Source organism: Macaca thibetana, chromosome 5 (genome assembly GCF_024542745.1).
Source record: "Macaca thibetana thibetana isolate TM-01 chromosome 5, ASM2454274v1, whole genome shotgun sequence".
NCBI lineage: Eukaryota > Metazoa > Chordata > Mammalia > Primates > Cercopithecidae > Macaca > Macaca thibetana.
The window spans coordinates 147,446,851-147,467,392 of record NC_065582.1 but is presented as its reverse complement, the minus strand read 5'-3'; the positions used below and the strand labels follow the sequence as shown (position 1 = coordinate 147,467,392).

The following is a 20,542-nucleotide window of genomic DNA, read 5'->3' as shown; positions in this document are numbered from 1 at the left end:
AATGAGCTTCCCCAAAAACATTTTTATAAATCAAAATAATTTAACTTCTTTCTGGAAAAGTTATTCACGTTTTGGCTAGAGCCTAGAACACGCAAGTATGAACACTGATCTGTACAGTATATTCAGAATGCAAACAGCCCAACATTATGCCACCTTTTTGGTCTTGGGTTCTTCATCCAACATGGCTAATGTTCTGGCAAACTCTTCATCTTCATGCAACTGCCTCTCCAGCTGTAAAATGTGTCAGCAAAGTGAGTTGAGTTGCTCTTTTTCTTTTTGTAAATAAAAGTTTTCAATGTCAGATTCATATATTTAGAAGAAACTAGAAAAACATTTTCCAGAAAATAATTACGACATTTTCCCACCCAACATTAACAGTCAAGTATCACGGGTTTGTTTCACTAAAGCTGAATCAGATTTTGGAACACACAGTTCTGGTTTTGCAGGGATGACAGATAAAGTGAGCATATTTTTAAAGTCATATTTCTTACTTATAAAACATTAGGTCTATACTTTTCTCTTAATGGTCCTTATGGAACACAGCTTTCTTGTTTCTATTTATTGTCTAAAAAGACCTCTGAAAGGACTCTCAACCTAATAGGAAAACACAATCATCTGGGGAGCACAAAAATAGTGAATCTAACAATTTAAGAAAATTATACAGTTTTTTTTTGCACATATAGTAAGCTATATATAAATGTAAAATCACTTTTACTATCAAACTCCTATTTTCAATTACTAATTCAAATGCATCTGTTCTCTTTTGAAAATTTAAGTCATCATGTCAGGAGTTCTAACATGCTAATATAACACACGACATTCTAGTTATCTCAGTTATTTCGAAATACTTTCACTTCCAGCAACATGGAGCTCTTCCAAAAGAGACTATGTAGCAGTGGAATATCTTTCTCATTATAAACCAAATGGCTGTATACCCCCTGGTAAAATGGCCTTATGTGATATTCAATAAAAAACACCATACATTATTCAAACAAAGAAAAGGACTTCAAAATCCACTCAATCTTTTAAAAGAGAAAAAAGAAGGGAGGAAAAACTCTTAGAGGGATAATTAGGAAAGACATCTTTTCAGGCATTAACACCTAAAAGTCCTTAATCAGATTAATAAATTACCCAAACAAGATTCTGGAAGAATGTGATAAAAATGGAAAAATAGGGGATTATGATACAAAGTACCACACCTGGTTTGGAAAGGATTAGGTAACCCTCTAGTATTTGGATCAGATAAGGAGAAATCAGGTTCCTAAAAATTACTTCCTAGTTTGACCTAGGCTACTTGTACTACCTTGAGTCATGTGGATACTTGTTTGTAGTTTGTGTGATTCAGTGTGATCAAATAAGATAGAAAAATATTTTGAAAACACAAACTATAAACTGCCGAAGTAATAAAAAGTGAACAATCACAAACAATATTGTTCTCTCACAATAATACTTATGAAGAGCCCATTGTATGCCAGACACTAAGATAAGCACTGATGTAACAATGGTTGAGTGAGAGACATAAACAGTCCTGGTGAGGGGACCTCAGAGCCTATACTTTAATAGTAGCTATGACAGCGTGATAGAGTATTATCGGAGGGGTTTCTAATATAGTTAAGGTAGTTTGGAAAATGACACTTAAGCTAAACCAGAGGAAGGGAGTTCAAACAGCCGGCAGCTAAGCCTGGAACCTCTGACAGAGATGGGCGCTCCTCCCTGAAATACTTCTGTAAGATATCAACCCCTCCTGTTGTTCCTACTTCACTAGCCACTCTCTCCTCTCCTTTGCTGGATCATCCTCCTTTTCCTGACCTCTAAATGTTAACAGTGGCCCAGGGCTCAATCCTGAGACCTTTTTTTTTCTATTTGCATTATCTCCCCAAGATCTCACCCAGTTACACAGGTTTAAATATTACTCAACTGGTAATGATTTCCAAATGTCCATCTTCAGTTTAGACTTCTCCCCTGAGTTCCTGACTCTTCTACCCAACCGCCTACTCTGCATTTCCATTTGGAAGTCTATTAGACATCTCAAACTTAACTTGTCCAAAAGATTTATCTGTACCAAACCTGTTCTGCTTCCCGTGTTCCAGCCTTAGCAAATCATATCACCATTCACCCAGTTGTTAAGGCCATAACTGAATATTTTTTTCCCAGAGACAAGGTATTGCTCTGTCACCCAGGCTAGAGTACATTGGCACAATCACAGCTCATTGCAGCCTGAACCTCCCAGGTTTAAGCAATCCTCCCACCTCTGCCTCCCAAGTATCTGGGACCACAGGTGTGTACCACCGTGCCCAGCTAATTTTTGTATTTTTGGTAGAGATGGGATTTCCCTGTGTTACCCAGACTGGTCTTGAACTCCCAGGCTCAAGTGGTCCTCCCACCTCGGCCGCCCGAAGTGCTGGGATTACAGGTGTGAGCCACCACGCCCAGCCTCATCTGTGAATCTTCTTCCCTCACACCTTACATCCCATCTGTCAAAAACAACTTGTACCTTTCAAGGTACATTCAGATTACGACCACTTCTCATTGCCTCTTCCTATTACAAGCTGACATCTCTCGCCTACCATTCAGTCTGCAAACTGATCTGCTTTCAATCTTGCCCCCACCATGAACTATTAACATCATTGAGCCAAAATAATTTTCTTTTAAGATCCATCAAGTCATGTCACTTCTCTATTCAAAACTCCAATGGGGCTGGGCGTGGTGGCTCACACCTGTAATCCAACACTTTGGGAGACTGAGGAGGGCACATCACTTGAGGTTAGGAGTTTGAGACCAGCCTGGCCAACATGGTGAAACCCCATCTCTACTAAAACTACATAAATTAGCCAGGCATAGTGGTGGGCACCTGTAGCCTCAGTTACTGGGGCAGGTGAGGCAGGAGAATCACTTGATCCCGGGAGGCGGAGGTTGCAATTAGCCAGATCGTGCCACTGCACTCCAGCCTGGGCAACAAAGTGAGACTATCTTCAAAAAAAAAAAAAAAAAAAAAAACTCCAATGGGTTCCATTAACATCCTTTTTGTAGGTATCAAAGTCCTATCATGACCTACAGGATTTGCTGCTAGCCATTTCTCCAAAATCATCTCACAGCACCTGATCAATCTTCTCTAAAAATAAATCTTTCAGTAGTAAATAATTCTCCCCTGGTCTCATTATTTATCTTGTATAGAAATTTAGATTTTCATTTATTAGATTTTAACTTATTTTACATGTAACTTCCAATGAGGTTCAATTCAAAGTCTGGTTGGACTAAATAGCTAGTCACAGTATCAAGTTACTAATGATTCTAAGCAAAATGCCAATACCTCCGCATCTTCATCAAGCTGTAATTGCTTGGCGATGGCTTCATCATTTAATCCAGACTCATTTGTATTTTGTGAAAGCTATATTTCAAAGAAAATCAAGCAAAATCAGCATAAACCTTAAGTGAAAAATAAGGCACTTTTTCTTTACTGCTGCTGATTAAACACACCAATGAGCGATAAGTGTATCAGTAATAGCTGCAATGTACACCAGCCAGAAAGCCAAATCTACGACTACTCCCTGACCATATCCAATTCCCTAATAAATAAACAGCCTATAGACAGACCTGTCTCACTTAGTTCTATTGATATGTTCAAGAGAAGTACCAAAAATAAAAATAAAAATAAACCAATCCTGTAGATTAATGTCTTGGCTTGACAAGTAGTCCAGAACATTGGCAAACCACCATGTGAGAATGATTACATTGTACTATGGAGGAAGTGATCGAATCAACAAACACCCACGATGGGGCAGGCTTTCTTTAACTCAGGGGACTACTTTCACCATAATTTATGTGGTATGTCTGTTTCCTAAATGGCCAGAAACAGATGAATCCAATATCTGTCAAAGTAGCGAAGATCAAAAGTGTAGCATTGGTATGCTGTATTTGTAAAGACTCTATTTATTATCTCATGTGGAAACAAATTTATTTCTAATATTGACTGGCTGAGGTCAACAGTAAAATGAGTTTGCATTCTGAGAACTCAATTTAAATTCGAATAATTACAATTTTTTCTTACAGCTTAAAAGATCTTTTCCTGCTTTCACGAATTAAAAAAACTAAATATGTAACATTCTAACTTCCTCATCCTTTAAAATGAGGGCAATATATTTTATCCATAATCATAGGAAAATTATTTTAATTATTAAAACATGTTGACCTATTTACTACATCCTAGTTTCTCCTGTTATTAATATTAGTGAATGGGTATAAATCCTGAGCATACTTGCTTATATGTAGAACACTCACCTCTTTTCTTTTGCTTGCCACCATCTTCTTATTAGATCTTTGGACACTTCCAGTTCCAAAATAATCAAGCACTGATGTGGGTGTAAGTTTTATTGGTGATAAAGGCTTATTCTTGGTCTTAGTGTTTTCTTCATTCTTTTTCATGTTTGATGTTCCAAGATGACTATTTGTAGATCTTCCATTCTCTTTCGATTTAGAGGCCGCCTTCTTACACATAAAGTCATCTTCTTCATCTTAAATGAAATGTAACCAAATATTTTTTATAAAACATCAATTCAGTTATACAAAGCAAACACTTCTACCAGCTTTATAAAAAGTATGTAAGAGGCTACACATGGTGGCTCATGCTTGTAATCCCAGCACTTTGGGAGACCAAGATAGGAGGATCATTTGCGCTCAGGAGTCCGAGACCAGCCTGGGCAACATCATGAAATTCCGTCTCTACAAAAAAACTATCAAAAAATTAGCCAGGCATGGTGGTGCACACCTCTAGTCCCAGCTACTAGGGAGGCTGAGGGAAGAGGATATAAACCCAGGAGGTTGAGGCTACAGTTAGCTGTGATTGCACCACTGCACTCCAGCCTGAACAACAAAGACCCTGTCTCAAAAACAAAATAAGTATACAAGAACTTTGAGATGCTAGTAACTTTTTTACCTTCTATCTCCTAAATTCAACCATCATCCCCACATTTACCAGTGCCAGGCCTGTAATACACTGTCTCCCCCAATTACTACTGAGAATACACAAATATTTACTGAGCACCCATTATGTACCAGGCACTTAAGATACAGCAGTGAATAAAAAAGACAAAATTCCCGCCCTCATGGAACTTGAAGTCTAGAAGAGGAAACAGATATACAAATAAACAAATACACATTGTCAAGTTAAATGTTCTATGAATAAAAAGTAAAACAGGGTGAAACAGGGTGAAAGAATTAAAGAGTGATGAAGGATACTCTTTGAGATAAGGTAGTCAGGGAATGCCTCTTTGATAAACAACACTTTGACAGAGGCCTGAAATGAAGATACCTCAGGCAAGAATATTCGGGCAGTTAAAACTACAAAGGGAAAAGCCGAGATGGGAGTGTGCCTGGAGTTCAATGTGGCTGCAGCACAATGCGGAGGCGTGCCAGAAGAGTTCGAGTGAAAGAGGTAGGGGCCAAATCCTGGAGGACTTTCTAGGCAGTAGGAATAATTTTAGTCTTTATTATAGAATGGGAATCCACTGGAGAATTGTGAGCATAGTTTGTGACCCAACTTAAGGCCTGTCCTTTGAAGAACACACAGAAGAGGGGGAAAAGTAAATGCAGGGAGACCATTTAGAAAGCTACTGCAGTTCCAGATGAGATGCGGGAGGCTTGGACTATGGTGGTATTTGCAGAGGTGGTAAGTTGTCAAGTTCTAGCTATATATTGCAGGTGAACCATCTACTGATATCTAACCATTCATTTAAGACCATAAACTCTTTGTTACATTTTCTTTTTCTAAAAAGTTTCCACAAAACATCTTTTAAAAAGTTTCCCTACACATCTTTTTAAGCATTCATGACAATGTTTAGATAATTAGAAGCTCCAAAAATGTACCTCAAAAGGGTGTCAATAAATTTGTTTGCTTCAGTGATTCACAAAAAATAAAAATAAAATAAAGCTTTTCAATTTGGCCTATTAACAAAAGAAATCCAATAAAAATGAAAATCTAAGAGACAAACATGAAGTCAGGGACGGTAGCATAAACCTGTCATTCCAGTACCTTGGGAGGCTGAGGCGGAGGACTGCTTGAGCCCAGGAATTCAAGATCAGCCTGGGCAACATAATGAGACTATCTCTACCAAAAAAAATTAGCTGGGGATCACTTGAGGTCAGGAGTTTGACACCACCAGCCTGGTCAACATCGTGAAACCCCATCTCTACTAAAATTACAAAACTTAGCCGGGCAGAGTGGTGCACGCCTGTAGTCCCAGCTACTCCGGAGGAAGAGGCAGAGGGTGCAGTGAGCTAAATAGTGCCTCTGCACTCCAGCCTGGGAGACAGAGCAAGACTCTATCTCAAAAAAAAAAAAAAAAAAAAAATTAAGCTGGGCATGGTGGTGCATGCCTGTAGCCCCAGCTACTCAGAAGGCTAAGGTAGGATGAGGATCGCTTGAGCCCAAGAGATGGAGGCTGCAGTAAGCCTCAATTGTACCACTGCACTCCAACCTATCTCTAAAAAAAATTTTTTTAATAAAATTGAAAACAGGCTAGGTGCAGTGGCTCACACCTGTAATGCCAGCATTCTGAGAGGCCCAGATGGGCGGTTCGTTTGAGGTCAGGAGTTCAAGACCAGCTTGGCCAACATGGTGAGACCCCGTCTCTACTAAAAACACAAAAATTAGCCGAGCATGGTGGAATGTGCCTGTAATCCCAGCTACTTGGGCGTTTTGAGGCAGGAGAATCACTTGAACTGGGAGGCGGAGGTTACAGTGAACTGAGATTGCACCACTGCACTCCAGCCTGGGCGAGAGTGAGACTCCCTCTCAAAAAAGAAGAAAAAAAACCTTTTTTTTTTTTAAATAAAAGACAACCATGAAGACTAGGTCATGGTGGGGATGGGGAACGGTTCACTTTATAAATTTGGTATGCAAAGCCACATATGAGTGGCTCTTATGTCCTCTCAACTGCTCCCTCATTCAACTATGAACATTTGCTCAAGGCCTTATGTCCCAGGCCCTGTGTTATCCTTAGGTGGCTGCCATTTCAAACATGAAAGTATCTAATGATACGTAAAAATTAAAAGGATTTAGCCTTACCTTCTAATTACTATATTTATATTAAAATGAAACTATAAATTTTGCAACACATAACTCTTACAGGTTTCTGATTACTAAAAATAACCCACTATTTAAAACAAGCACGTAGTAGCCAGTGCCCTTCACTACAAGCACATTTTCTCTAATAATTTACAGCTCACCCCACCCTCCAAAGGGCCTCCAAAAACCACAGATATATCCATCAGATGGCTCCACACTCTTGACCACAATCAACTAGACCAGGAGTGAGCACTTGAGCAAGGTGTGGCCAACTTTATCCTTGATTTGTTGAACCAGTATGTACAAACCAAGGTGCAAAATGTTTATTTCTACATTCAGTGAGAAAAGTTAGCAGGCTCCGAATAAATTCCCCCATTTTGCTTACACTAAAGTGTATGCAACTGAAAGACTTAAATTAAAACATATTTGTTTCATTTGTCTTCAACTATAGTCAATCCACCATCAAGTCTTAATTAAAAATTTATCCATAACTCTTTCTAAAGCACATCCAAGGTCTGATACAATTAACAGATTTCAGTTCAACCATACATTACAAAGAGTCAACAGACTAGGTTCAGTCATTCAAATATCTGTTCTCCCTACCTAACTACCGGTTTTTCTCTGCCTCTTTGTCAGACAGGAAAAAGGCTTTGCAAAAGGCTAGGTAACATCACCATTCCATTTATAATAGCCATGTGGATCACCCATAATAGTCCTAGTAACTAACCATTGACAATATAATCTCAAAGTCCTTTCCTTTTCTCTAAAATAATAACACAACGATCATGGTATTATAGAAACTCAAAGTTTTTATACTTGACAGCTGGCCAGTTATACCCAAATATGTCAAATTTCTTATCTTATTAAATTTTATAATCTTTATTTGCTTTAAGTTCAACAATTGTACTTCTGGGCAAGAGGGAGTCCCTTAATGGAGAAAGAACAAACTTAAATTATCTCTGAAATGATGGTGCTCTACTAGTTTCCCACCACCGTAAAAATGCCAAAAATACTAACATTCCATTTCCACTACACCTAGCCATGCTTATAAGCAGTATGACAGAAAACCCCATAGCTGAGTGGGTGAGATCAACTACTATGGAGAGCAGATTGCAATAGGGCAAGAAAAGGGGAAGTCAGAAAGTAAGTGACCATGTAGGCAAAGATGGCCTCAACTATAATAATGGCAGTATGAACAGAGAGATGTGAGTATTGTTTATAATATGGGAAAACAAATAACCTAAATATCTATTAATATGTATATTCAACCATGTAACAAAATCTCTACAGCAATAAAAATTAACAAATATCCATATTTACTCACAGAAATATATTCATGTTTATTAGGTGGCAAAAGCAGATGATGTAACAGTATGTTTAATGACACTGTTTATCTCTAGATATATACATAATTTTTAAATTCACATTCTAAAATCTGAAAAGAATCAATAAAACATTAACAATGTTTATCTCTGATTAGGGAAATATGGGTAATTTTCATGTTTTCTTCACACCCTTTGATATGGTTTGGCTGTGTCCCTAACCCAAATCTCATCCTGAATTCCCACGTTATGGGAGGGATCCTGAGAAAGGTGAATGAATCATGGGGACAGGTCTTTCCTGTGCTGTTCTCGTGATAGTGAATAAGTCTCATGAGATCTGATGTCTTGTCTGCTGACACTTGAGACTTGTCTTTCCCCTTCCACCATGATTGTGAGGTCCCCAGCCACGTGGAACTGTAAGTCCAATAAACCTTTCTTTCATAAATTGCCCAGTCTCAGGTATGTCTTCATTAGCAGCGTGAAAACGGACTAATACACCCTTTTCTCCATCTAATGTTTTACAACAAATTGACTACATCCTAGAACTCTCTGACCCCTTAGCTTTCAGAGTCAGTGCTTTAGTTTCTATCTCCTCTCCACTCTTCTTTGCTTACTTCTGTTCATTATTTATCAGCATCTCTGCTATTCTGTTGCTGGCTTCACAGACTTCATGGTATCTTTTAATTTACTATTAATAAGTTTTTATTGAGCATTAAACTACATGCCAAGAACTGTAAAATAAATTATCTTTAGTCAACTAGTCCTACCTCCTTATTCAATACATAGACCCCATTTTCCACATTTCTAACAAAAAAAATAGACTAGACTTAAATACTTTCAAAATCGAGCAACGTTAATTCACCTTCTTTCTTTAGTGAATAGCAAAATACTATACTCCTTAAGAAAGTTTTTCCTTATATTAAGTCAAAATACTTCCCTGTGAATTCCACCTCTTTCCTTAATCTATCCGCTGACCAGGGAGAAAAAGTTTATCTACTTTTTCCACACCCAGCATCTGAAGACTGCCCTTATTTCTTCCTTACGTCCCCTTCTCTATAAATAGTAAAACAGTTTCAAGCCACTCAACATTTAGGTTACTGGGAAGATTAAATTTTTCTTAAAGGGCCGGACATGGTAGCCCATGCCTATAATCCCAGCACTTTGAGAAACCAAGACAGAAGGATCACTTGAGCCCAGGAGTTCAAGACCAGCCTGGGCAAAAGAGCAAGACCCCATCTCTACAAATAAACTAAACTAAACTAAACTAAAATGAAGACAAAATTTTAAACGCTAAGTGCCCAGTGTAGCACCTAGCCATGTTACAGCCATTCAATAAATAAAAGTAGTATTCTCTGGGAAAAACAATACTGAACCAGAAGTCTAGAAAACTAAAATTCTAACCTAAGTTTGACTTACCATTTTTATTTTAATTAGTCATCAGGGCTTCACTGTGGTCTTCCGTAAAATGTTGGACCAAACTTTTTTTTTTTTTTTTTTTTTTTTTGAGACGGAGTCTCACTCTGTCGCCCAGGCTGGAGTGCAGTGGCGCGATCTGGGCTCACTGCAAGCTCCGCCTCCTGGGTTCACGCCATTCTCCTGCCTCAGCCTCCCGAGTAGCTGGGACTACAGGTGCCCGCCACCTCGCCCGGCTAGTTTTTCGTATTTTTTTTTTTAGTAGAGACGGGGTTTCACCGTGTTAGCCAGGATGGTCTCGATCTCCTGACCTCGTGATCCGCCCGTCTCGGCCTCCCAAAGTGCTGGGATTACAGGCTTGAGCCACCGCGCCTGGCCCAAACAAACTCTTAAGATTTTCCCCTCTACAATTTTATGACTCTATGGGTAGCCATATAGATTTTTTAATATTATACATAATATTGATGAAAATATGAGTTTGTACTAATAAAAACACTAATTATAAAAGTGTAAATTAGTGTGACTTTTCTAGAAAGTAATTTGGTAGATAGAACACACCCAGAACCTTAAAGAAGTTCATTCATCTTCTTTAGCATAGTAACTCTTGGAGATACTCAGAGGTAATGACAAATATTTACATATAAATTTAGTCTAGTCATCACACTATTAGGAGCATAAGAAGTGTAAGCAACTGACATGCTTGAAATCGGGAAAATATTTATATAAATTATGCTCTAACTATACAATGGACTCATGAAGCCATGAAAAATTAAGCCCAAATTTCAAGACTCAAAAAAAAAAAAAAAAAAACTCATGAAAAGAGCAAAATTAAGCTGTCAAAAAAACAAAATGCATCACTCTGTTCTTTTATGTGCACCCTAATGTTATAGGTATAAGCATCACCCCTAAAAAGGGAGGTTCTTGTCATGAGCCTCCTCTACCAGAGATCTCTGTACAATAGTGGAGGGTAACAGAGCCGTTCTCTGAATACATGAATTTGAATTGAACAATGTCTTTAAGCTATAGATCAAAAAATTGTGCTATAGCTAAACACGGGCATAAGTTTATAAACATTTTTATAATTTCTGAGAAAATTTAATTACACATGGATCTCCAAAGAAAAAATATGGGAGTGTTCTACAAGATACTTTAAGTATGTTTTCATTGGGATAAACAAAAATTGCAAATAAGGCTCCTTTTCTCTGTTAACTACAAAATAAATAGCTCTCTAAGCCCCTCGGAAAGTACGAGTAACTCTAGTAAAACACAGTTATAAAAAGAAAAAGGGAGGCTAATTTTCAAGGACTGGCTCCCTTGCTTTAATACCTATTTAGTACCCCCTGATTTGTCAATTTCCCCATACTCCTTACAGTTATGAGAATAACATTTAAAAAAAAAAAAAAGCAAATTCATGATCCTAAGCATTGAGATATTTCTCACAAATATAAAGGATTTCATATTTATTTTATAAATAAATATGGTATCCTATAAGCCACAGGCATATCTGAAAACACTGTCATCTTGCCTTGATGAAACCAGAAAACTTGAAGAACAAGCAGTCCTACTGTTTCTCTACTATGACTTCTCAACTAGTTGTCTTAAAGTTCCTTTGCCTTTAACATTTTAAAGGCTATACCAACATATTATGGAAAGAAGACAACACAGGCCAAGGTTACAACTAGCTGCTTCCAACAGACAGTGACTTAACAGGTGTTGCTGTGAGGATCCTCATGTAAAATAAATATTTTACAATCCTACACAGTGTGTAGAGATGAAACATTCCAAATAAAGTTGTAGTTATTCTTTTTTAACATTTGTTCTTGTTTTCTAATAAGCTTAAATTGGATTCCGCCTCATCGGAAGCCAAAGGCAAACCATGTTCTCTTCTCCCCAGAAACTTACAATAAAATAATGATAAACAGATCTAAGTCAAATTGAGGAGAACTGGTTGAAAATCACGAACAATTGAACACTTAGATTTTCCCTCTAGGATATCTGTCTTCTTGTAAAAACACCATTTATTTGTATTTATAGGCAACATAACCTCAAATGCGGTACCAACAACCAAGCAAACTAGCATTATCATATTATCCTACACACAGCAGAGGAACTGCGTGGGAGAGAAGATTGCTTTGACATTCTGAGTTAGATACATTCATTTATTTAGAAGAATAACAAAAGAGAAATAAAAAATGTGGGGGTCCATATAAAAATCTATTTATAAGGCAAGAAGGAAAAAAATCTAATTCTGGAATTCATACTGCTGAGAATCTGGCCTTTCCAAACAGATCTCTGAATTCCAATTCTGTGATTTTCTTTTCTTTGGTCTAGAATACACAAAAAGCAAATTAATGAAGAGATCCAGTTACAGGGACTAAAAATAATTTATTTAGCAACAAGTCAAAAACTAAAAAACGAATCAAACTGTTCAAACTCTTTTTCTATAAAGCTTCTTTTCAATATTTCCATGAGTCAAAAATCTAAACCATCATTTTGGTTTTAGAGACAGAAAAAGGTTCACGTATGAGCCAAGCCTTCCATAAATATTGGTTAAATTAAGTGGATGGAAAAGAAACTAAACATACCACTTTTGCCCATTTATATGGTAAATCAGACATTCTATACATATCGGCATAAAATAAAACTTCTAAGATTGCTCATCTTCAATCAAGAAACCAGAGATCTCATGATTCACTACAAATGAATCCTCTTAGAATCAAATAGAGTCAGTTATATTTTTAAAATAAACCTTATTTTATAATTCATGGAGTCTAGTGAGGTAGCTGAGTAATAATAAATAAGAGAAAAAAGTACTGGCTTGCAATGTGATGTTATCCACCACACGGGTACCGAGTCCACTGAAATGCCTGAATAAGAAAAAGTAGGGGAAAGGCCTGGGTAGTTGCCACAGATACATTACCCAAAGCTTCTTACAATTCTAAGGCATAAAACGGACAATAGAAGGAAACCTGCCTGGCCACAGAGCTAAGGGAGTGATTCTGCAATGCAATTTCCCCAATGCCATTCACATACATCTTCCCCACACAAGAGGAGAGAACAGTGCTGGTCTTAGTATCAAAGCCAAATATAAGTCACTTTGTATATTATTTTATTATTATATATTGTATTGTATATTATTAGTACTTAATGATATTTTCATAACATAATCCTACTTCCTTGGCATTCTGGAATACAGTTCTATGTCCCTCATAATTTCACAAGTGCCTGACAGCAAAGTACGTGTCACCAGAACAGTCTGTTCATTTCCTTTTTTTTTTTTTTTTTTTTTTTTTTTTTTGAGACGGAGTCTCGCTCTGTCGCCCAGGCTGGAGTGCAGTGGCCGGGTCTCAGCTCACTGCAAGCTCCGCCTCCCGGGTTCACGCCATTCTCCTGCCTCAGCCTCCGGAGTAGCTGGGACTACAGGCGCCCGCCACCTCGCCCGGCTAGTTTTTTGTATTTTTAGTAGAGACGGGGTTTCACCATGTTAACCAGGATGGTCTCGATCTCCTGACCTTGTGATCCGCCCGTCTCGGCCTCCCAAAGTGCTGGGATTACAGGCTTGAGCCACCGCGCCCGGCCTTCAGTCTGTTCATTTTCAAAGATGCTTCAGAACCTCAATATTTTAGTGTCTCATTATTTACTGTGCCCTTTTCAAATCTCCTTCCTCTCCATATGCCACTTAATTTTTTTCAGGTCTCGTAATACACACTAATAAAAGAGAATTGAAGAACAAATTAGCAAAGAAGATTATAAGAAAGCATCTAGCTCTCATAAATATGTGCATTTGCAGATAAAATTGCTAAAGCACTATCAGTGACCTTTGAATCATCACATAAAATAGAAATCCCTGAAGATTAAAGAAATGAAGTCCTAATTGTCAAAAAAATAGAAAGGCAGATCCGCAACCACAGAACTACAGAAGATTACAGATTTAGTGACAATGCTATGCAGTAACATCATGAACAGGTCAGGAGCAACATAATGGCACTCAACTGAAGTAGACAAGGTCTCACTGAGCATAAACTAAGCCCTAAGCCTTCATTTCCTCTGTGAGTTATCAGACTAGTAGGTGAAATGAATACTAAAAACAATATCTGGACTTAAACAAAGTATCTACCAAATTCTCTTCTGATAAGAGGCAGGGTTTCTAACCTCCACGTTATTGACATTTTAAGCCAAGTAACTCTCTGTCCTGTGCATTGTGGGATGCTTAGTGGCATACCTGGCCTCTGCCAATTACATGCCGTAGCATCCCCCGGTTGTGACAACCAAAACTGTCTCCAGATATTGCCAAAGGTCCCTCAGAAGGCAATATCACCCTTGGTTGAGAAACACTGATTTATGGCAAGATAGAGAAATACAAAATAATAGTCATTACTAAGATTCATAAGTAATTAGACAGCTATACATAAGAAACTAAACAGCTATATCCAGGGTGCTGATGATTCAAAGCAAATTTTGAAAAAAACTTTGTCCCTTAATGCTAAACAATTTTAATAATGATTCAGGAAGGAACACAAAGATAAATATATCAAATTTGTAGAAGATATAAAACTAGATGACATTAAAAAATTAAGTGTACGAGAGACATCCAAAGATCTACTCAATTCTTCTACTGGGAGGGAAGGGAGAAGGGAAGGTTAAGGCATTAAGTTATGAAAAAGCAAGCTGTAGACCAGGCGCAGTGGCTCACGCCTGTAATCCCAGCACTTTGGGAGGCTGAGGCAGGTGGATCACCTGAGGTCGGGAGTTCGAGACCAGCCTGACCAACATGGAGAAAGCACGTCTCTACTAAAAATACAACATTAGCCGGGCATGGCGGTGCATGCCTGTGATCTCAGCTACTCAGGAGGTTGAGGTAGGAGATGCACTTGAACCTGGGAGGCAGAGGTTGCGGTGAGCCAAGATCCTAACAAGAGCGAAACTCCATCTCAAAAAAAAAAAAAAAGAAAAAGCAAGCTGTAGAAATTTTACAGTAAGATGCTACTCAAATGTGTGTGTGTGTGTGTGTGTGTGTGTGTGAATGGAACATTTACTTAGGTAATTTAAAATAATATTAATTTAAATACCTCATCTTCAAAAATTCTAAATTTAGTTTCCTTTATACAGAATTTTAATGTACAAAGTATTATTAATTTTTGAACAAGTATAATCAAAAAAATATAATACTCACTTGAAGGAAATTTTCTACCCTTATCACTCTAGGTTTCCCTGAAAACATCTAAGAGAAGCTCTCTATCATATACAGAATCTATACCTATTTGTCCCATGCACAAAACTATGTCTCTAAAAGTTAGCAAAGAGAATGTTACACACATCGCCAAGAATATTTTCTGCTACTATTTTCCAAAGTCACAAGTCACTGTTATTACATGGTAACCTGTAACCTAGAGAACACAACATCACCAATTTTTTTCCCATTTAACACTCCTCAAATAATTATAACTTCAGGAGTACTAACTGCCTCCGGAATTATGTGCACAATTAAAATTACCAGTCAAACAATTCAAGGCAGGAAAAACCCCCACCATTTTCGATCAAACAGCAGGCCCTGATGAAACCATAATAAAAGGTCAATCTTCGCCAAACAAGACTCAAGGTCTCTCACTTCATTAAACAGCTAAAAGTAAATATATTTACCCAGTACAACAAGTATTTGGGTTTTTACTAACCTTGAAGAACATTTTACTAGAGTCAATAGTTGGCTATAAAGATATTTATAAGCAGTTCTTTCCTTTTCCTGTAACTTGGGAAATTAATGTGGTTAAATTAGTTTTTAAAAATCAATAAATCCTAGTAGAAGACAGAGCTAATCAAAGTGATGATGAAAAATATTTCTCATGGAGCAAAATGGAAAGCCTAAAAATCTGTATAACAATAATCTAAAAAGCTAGCTGTATAATAATATATGCAAAAATACTTGAAACCTACATTTTTCCTAAATCTGTTTTTCATTGCTTATAAAGCACTATGCAACAGAAGTAAAATACAAGCCACATATAAAATTTCAAATTTTCTCATAGCCACATTTTTAAAAGTAGAAAGAAAGAAGTGAAATTAATTTTAACCATATATTTTATCTAACCCAATAGATCCAAATTATTAGCATTTCAAAATGGGATCAATAACAAAAAATTAACAAGGTAGTTTACCTTTTTTGTGTAGGAAGTCTTTGAAATCTGTGTTTTTAAAATAAATTTTATTGTATATATCTAAAGTATACAACATGATATTAGGGGATATATAGATAGTAAAATAAATACTAGAGTGAAGGAAATTAACATATCCATCATCTCACATAGTTACTCATTTTATTTTTGTGGCAAGAGCAACTAAAATGTACTAATTTAGCAGGAATCCCAAATACAGTACAACTTTATTAATTATAGTCCTCATGTTATACATTAGATCTCTGGACTTGTTCATCCCATGCATCTGCTACTTTGTAACCTCTAATCAATATCTCTCCATGTCCTCCTCAACCCTCGCAACCACTGTTGCATTCTCTATTGACTTTTTTTTAAGAGTTTGCATTATAGGCCGGGCGCGGTGGCTCAAGCCTGTAATCCCAGCACTTTGGGAGGCCGAGACGGGCGGATCACGAGGTCAGGAGATCGAGACCATCCTGGCTAACACAATGAAACCCCGTCTCCACTAAAAAAATACAAAAAAATTAGCCGGGCGTGGTGGCGGCGCCTGTAGTCCCAGCTACTCGGGAGGCTGAGGCAGGAGAATGGCGGGAACCCGGGAGGCGGAGCTTGCAGTGAGCCGAGATCGCGCCACTGCACTCCAGCCTGGGCGACAGAGCGAGACTCCGCCTCAAAAAAAAAAAGAGTTTGCATTATAAGTGAGATCACACAATATTCTTCTTTCTGTGCCTGACATTTCACTTAACATAATGTCCGCCGGGTTCATACATGCTGTGGCAAATGACAGAACCTCCTTTTTTTTTAAGCCAAATAATATTCCATGATTACATATACCACAATGCCTTCATCCATCCACCGTCTGACACTTAGGTTGTTTCCGTATCTTGGCTTTGTGCATAATGCTGCAATGAATATGGGAGTGCAGATAACTTTCTGAGGTGGTGATTTCATTTCCTTTAGGTATATGCCCAGAAGAGAGATTGCTGGGTCATATGGCGGTTTTATTTTTAATTCCATTGGGCTCCTCCATGCTGTTTTCCATAATGGCTGCACCAATCTACATTACCACCAATGGTGTACAGGTTCCCTTTTCTGCACACTGTGAATAACATTTGTTATCCCTTTATTCTTTAATGATAGCCATCCTAACGAGTGAGGTGTTATTGCATACTGGTTTTGATTTGCATTTCCCTAAGGATTAATGATATTAAACACTTTTTCATATACCTGTTGGCCACTTTTATGCATTCTTTGGAGAAATGTCTCTTTAGGTCCTTTACCCATTTTTAAATTTGACTGTTTTTCTATTGAATTGTATGAATTATTCACACATTTTAGATATCAACCCCTTATCAGATATATGATTTGCAAATTTTGTCCCAATCTGTAGGTTGTCATTTCATTTTGTTGACTGTTTCCTTTGCTGTGTGAAATCTGTGTGTATTTCACATTTACAGCATTCTCAATTCAGACTAAGCACATTTCAAGTGCTCCACTGCCACAAATAACTAGTAGTTCCCATAATGGATGACACAAATCCATAACATAAGTGAGCCAAATATCATTCCCAAATTTCTAAAGCTCAATTACAAAATCAACAGAAAGCCCTAAGTAAGTAAACAAATACAAAATATCTTTAAAGGCAGATGTAGGCTTATAATAAGAGTCAAAACATAAGAATAACAATTAATACTTATTGAGCATTTACTATTTTAGATCCTAAGTCAGACCCTATTTTAAATGCTTTTCAAGAATTACCTCATTTGACTATCACAAAAGGCTGCTGATGCAGGTACTAGTGATGTCTCCGTTTTACATAGAAGTAAACTAAAACACAAGGAAAGTTAAGTAAAGATTTAACCAAGGCCATGCTTTTAAACAGTACACATGCTATGCCACAAGAAAAATGCCAATAGAACCAAAGGTTGTTTTTAAAATCAGAATACAGAACATAAGAAAAGATAAAGTGGCCGGGCGCGGTGGCTCAAGCCTGTAATCCCAGCACTTTGAGAGGCCGAGACGGGCGGATCACGAGGTCAGGAGATGGAGACCATCCTGGCTAACATGGTGAAACGCCGTCTCTACTAAAACATACAAAAAACTAGCCGGGCGAGGTGGCGGGCGCCTGTAGTCCCAGCTACGCGGGAGGCTGAGCCAGGAGAATGGCGTGAACCTGGGAGGCGGAGCTTGCAGTGAGCTGAGATCCGGCCACTGCACTCCAGCCTGGGTGACAAAGCAAGACTCCGTCTCAAAAAAAAAAAAAAAAAGAAAAGATAAAGTATGCAATAATGAAAAAAAAATCCTATCTTTTGGAATTAACAGGTTTTTTTAAACTGAATCATGTCATATGATACTTTCCCACAAGAAGCTCCAATCTCTAGATAAACAATACAGTTTTAGATTAGAATTTTTACTTTTAAACTATTACAAAAATATTGGGAATACTCATTCTATTTTATGGAATGAGGTAATGCCCAATTCTATTACACACACACACACATTTTATTTAACCTTATACTGGTAATATAAAACAAAAATATTTATGACCCAATATTGAAAAGTATGGTTCTAGCCTAAAGAGTAACAAAAGTATTACTTTAAGGTCAAGGATTTTCCAGTAGAATACTAATTTGAAAAAGCTGCACTTTTCTTTTTTGAAACTCATATATTTGTGATTTTATTATGCCAATCTTACTATGGACTTTTTTTAATAGTCTCATTCTCTTGTATGAAGGAAAAGGCTTATCTTCCTCCCATTCACCTATCATTTCAAACAATAAAGCATGAAAAGATAAAACAGGCAATAATAAAGCAAGCTTCTTCCCTACATCTCAATTCTAAGAAAAAAATAGAATAATGCACAATACTGAACACCACCTTAGATAGGTACATCATACCCCAAGATTTTTAGCTAAAACAAGAGGACAATGTTTACTTTCACATGTATATGCTACCAGCAAACGACACGAACACTGCCTAATGTTCATAAAAAGTTTTCAGATAAAAAGCTGGACATCTCTTCAGAAAGTAACATTCAAATATTGCTCATCTTAATGGATGACTAGATACAGAAAGAAAAAAATTGCTTGTCTGAAATAAACAGTCCAATGTGAAAGAAACTGTGATCAGAACTTAAATTATCTGACCTTTTTGTTTACTTAAAATCACCAGATAACAACAGCCTTGATCCACAGTTGAAGGCCATGGCTGGCTGCACACTAACTTTGACGTTTATCAGGGTGTCACTGGAAAGCCTAATCACACCACCTTCAGTTACATAATAAACCTATCACCATACTGTTCTTACTCTCCCCTCCCACATGTTCAAAACTTCACAAAGGTAGCCAGAGCTAAGAGGAGAGCCTCTCAATTTAAGGGTTCGTTTACACAATGTGCCTGAGCAGATATTTAGCAACAGCACGAGAAAGTTAAGAGTCAGTCACCTGCCCATAACAAAGAAACGTCTGAGTTTAGGAAAAATTTCCCAAAAAATATGCTCACATCACTTACACTTTGTCTTTAATATTTTGAACAATTTCATCAGCAAATGTTTCACATAACTTACAAAGTTCACCTATGGACTTGGTTTTTCTTTTTATTTTTTCCTTTGGACTGCCTACTCAATGTGTCAGGCACTGGGTCTGGCCCTTTCATGTACATCATCCCGTATTATTCTGGTTATGGTCTCCTCCAAGGGTTAACAATGTTACAATCGAAATGACTTCACCACTAACTTATCTGAGCTTTTCTTCTAGGATGACAATATAACTCTGGGATCCTTACATAAAAGAACAGTATTCATGAAACAATTATTTACACAACAAAATATTTCAGATTAGCACATAATTATTTATAAATGTCCTTTGCACTTTGATTACTCTTAAAACAGATCTAACAGAACTAAATTTAAGTACAAAACAATCTTCTTTAAAAAACCCAATACTTTAATTTTCAGTGTCACCAGAGAATACAAGGAATTCAACATCAGTGCTAAATAATAAATCACAAATGTGAGTAATCACTCTACACTTAGATTATTGACTTTGGCCTGCCGGATAAAAAGCTTACATTAAAAAAGTAGTTCTAAAACAACCCAATACTATTTTAATATGTGATTCAAGATTAAGCTTCAATTTATATGATTCAGTACGAGCACTTAAAAAAAATTCCAAGAGCCAATTTCCCTGTAATTGGTCCTTAATCCACAGGAAATGCCAAAGATGATCCCAACCTTCCCTGATAAATATAACTCAACAAAGCAAAAAGGCAGTAGAAATTCCATTCAAAGTGAAGGAGGTACATTTAGACACCAACAAAAAACTCAAGAACATAACACACAAATGCAACCTTACCTGTTTCTGAAATGTATGTAACAGGATCCTGCCGTGAAATTTTACCAGGTTTAGAAGATACTGGCGGTTTTTCTGGTTGCTTTTTGGCATTTTTTACCTGCAACGTCTCCTCTGACTCTGAATCTGTATGTGAGAGAAAAATAAAATGAAACTTGGAAAAGAACTATTATAATACAGTGCACTTTTTAAAGTAGTCATGGTGAACCAATTCCTCAAGGTCTTTTTCAAGGCACATGTCTTCTG

General features: G+C 37.3%; 1 protein-coding gene across 3 annotated transcripts in view; it reads right to left on the bottom strand.

Moving 5' to 3' along the window:
* Positions 1 to 20,542, bottom strand: part of RFC1 (replication factor C subunit 1) — a 77,511-nt gene that overhangs the window by 32,058 nt on the left and 24,911 nt on the right. For 2 of the 3 annotated variants that reach the window (XM_050790335.1, XM_050790336.1), the window contains exons 4-7: positions 20,300 to 20,422; positions 4,279 to 4,511; positions 3,311 to 3,388; positions 154 to 231 (exon numbers count right to left, since the gene is read on the bottom strand). In XM_050790335.1, the coding sequence (XP_050646292.1) occupies positions 154 to 231; positions 3,311 to 3,388; positions 4,279 to 4,511; positions 20,300 to 20,422 (512 nt within the window). Of the gene's footprint in view, positions 1 to 153; positions 232 to 1,303; positions 3,264 to 3,310; positions 3,389 to 4,278; positions 4,512 to 20,299; positions 20,423 to 20,542 lie in introns of those variants that run through there. The other variant, XM_050790337.1, reaches the window with a different exon arrangement.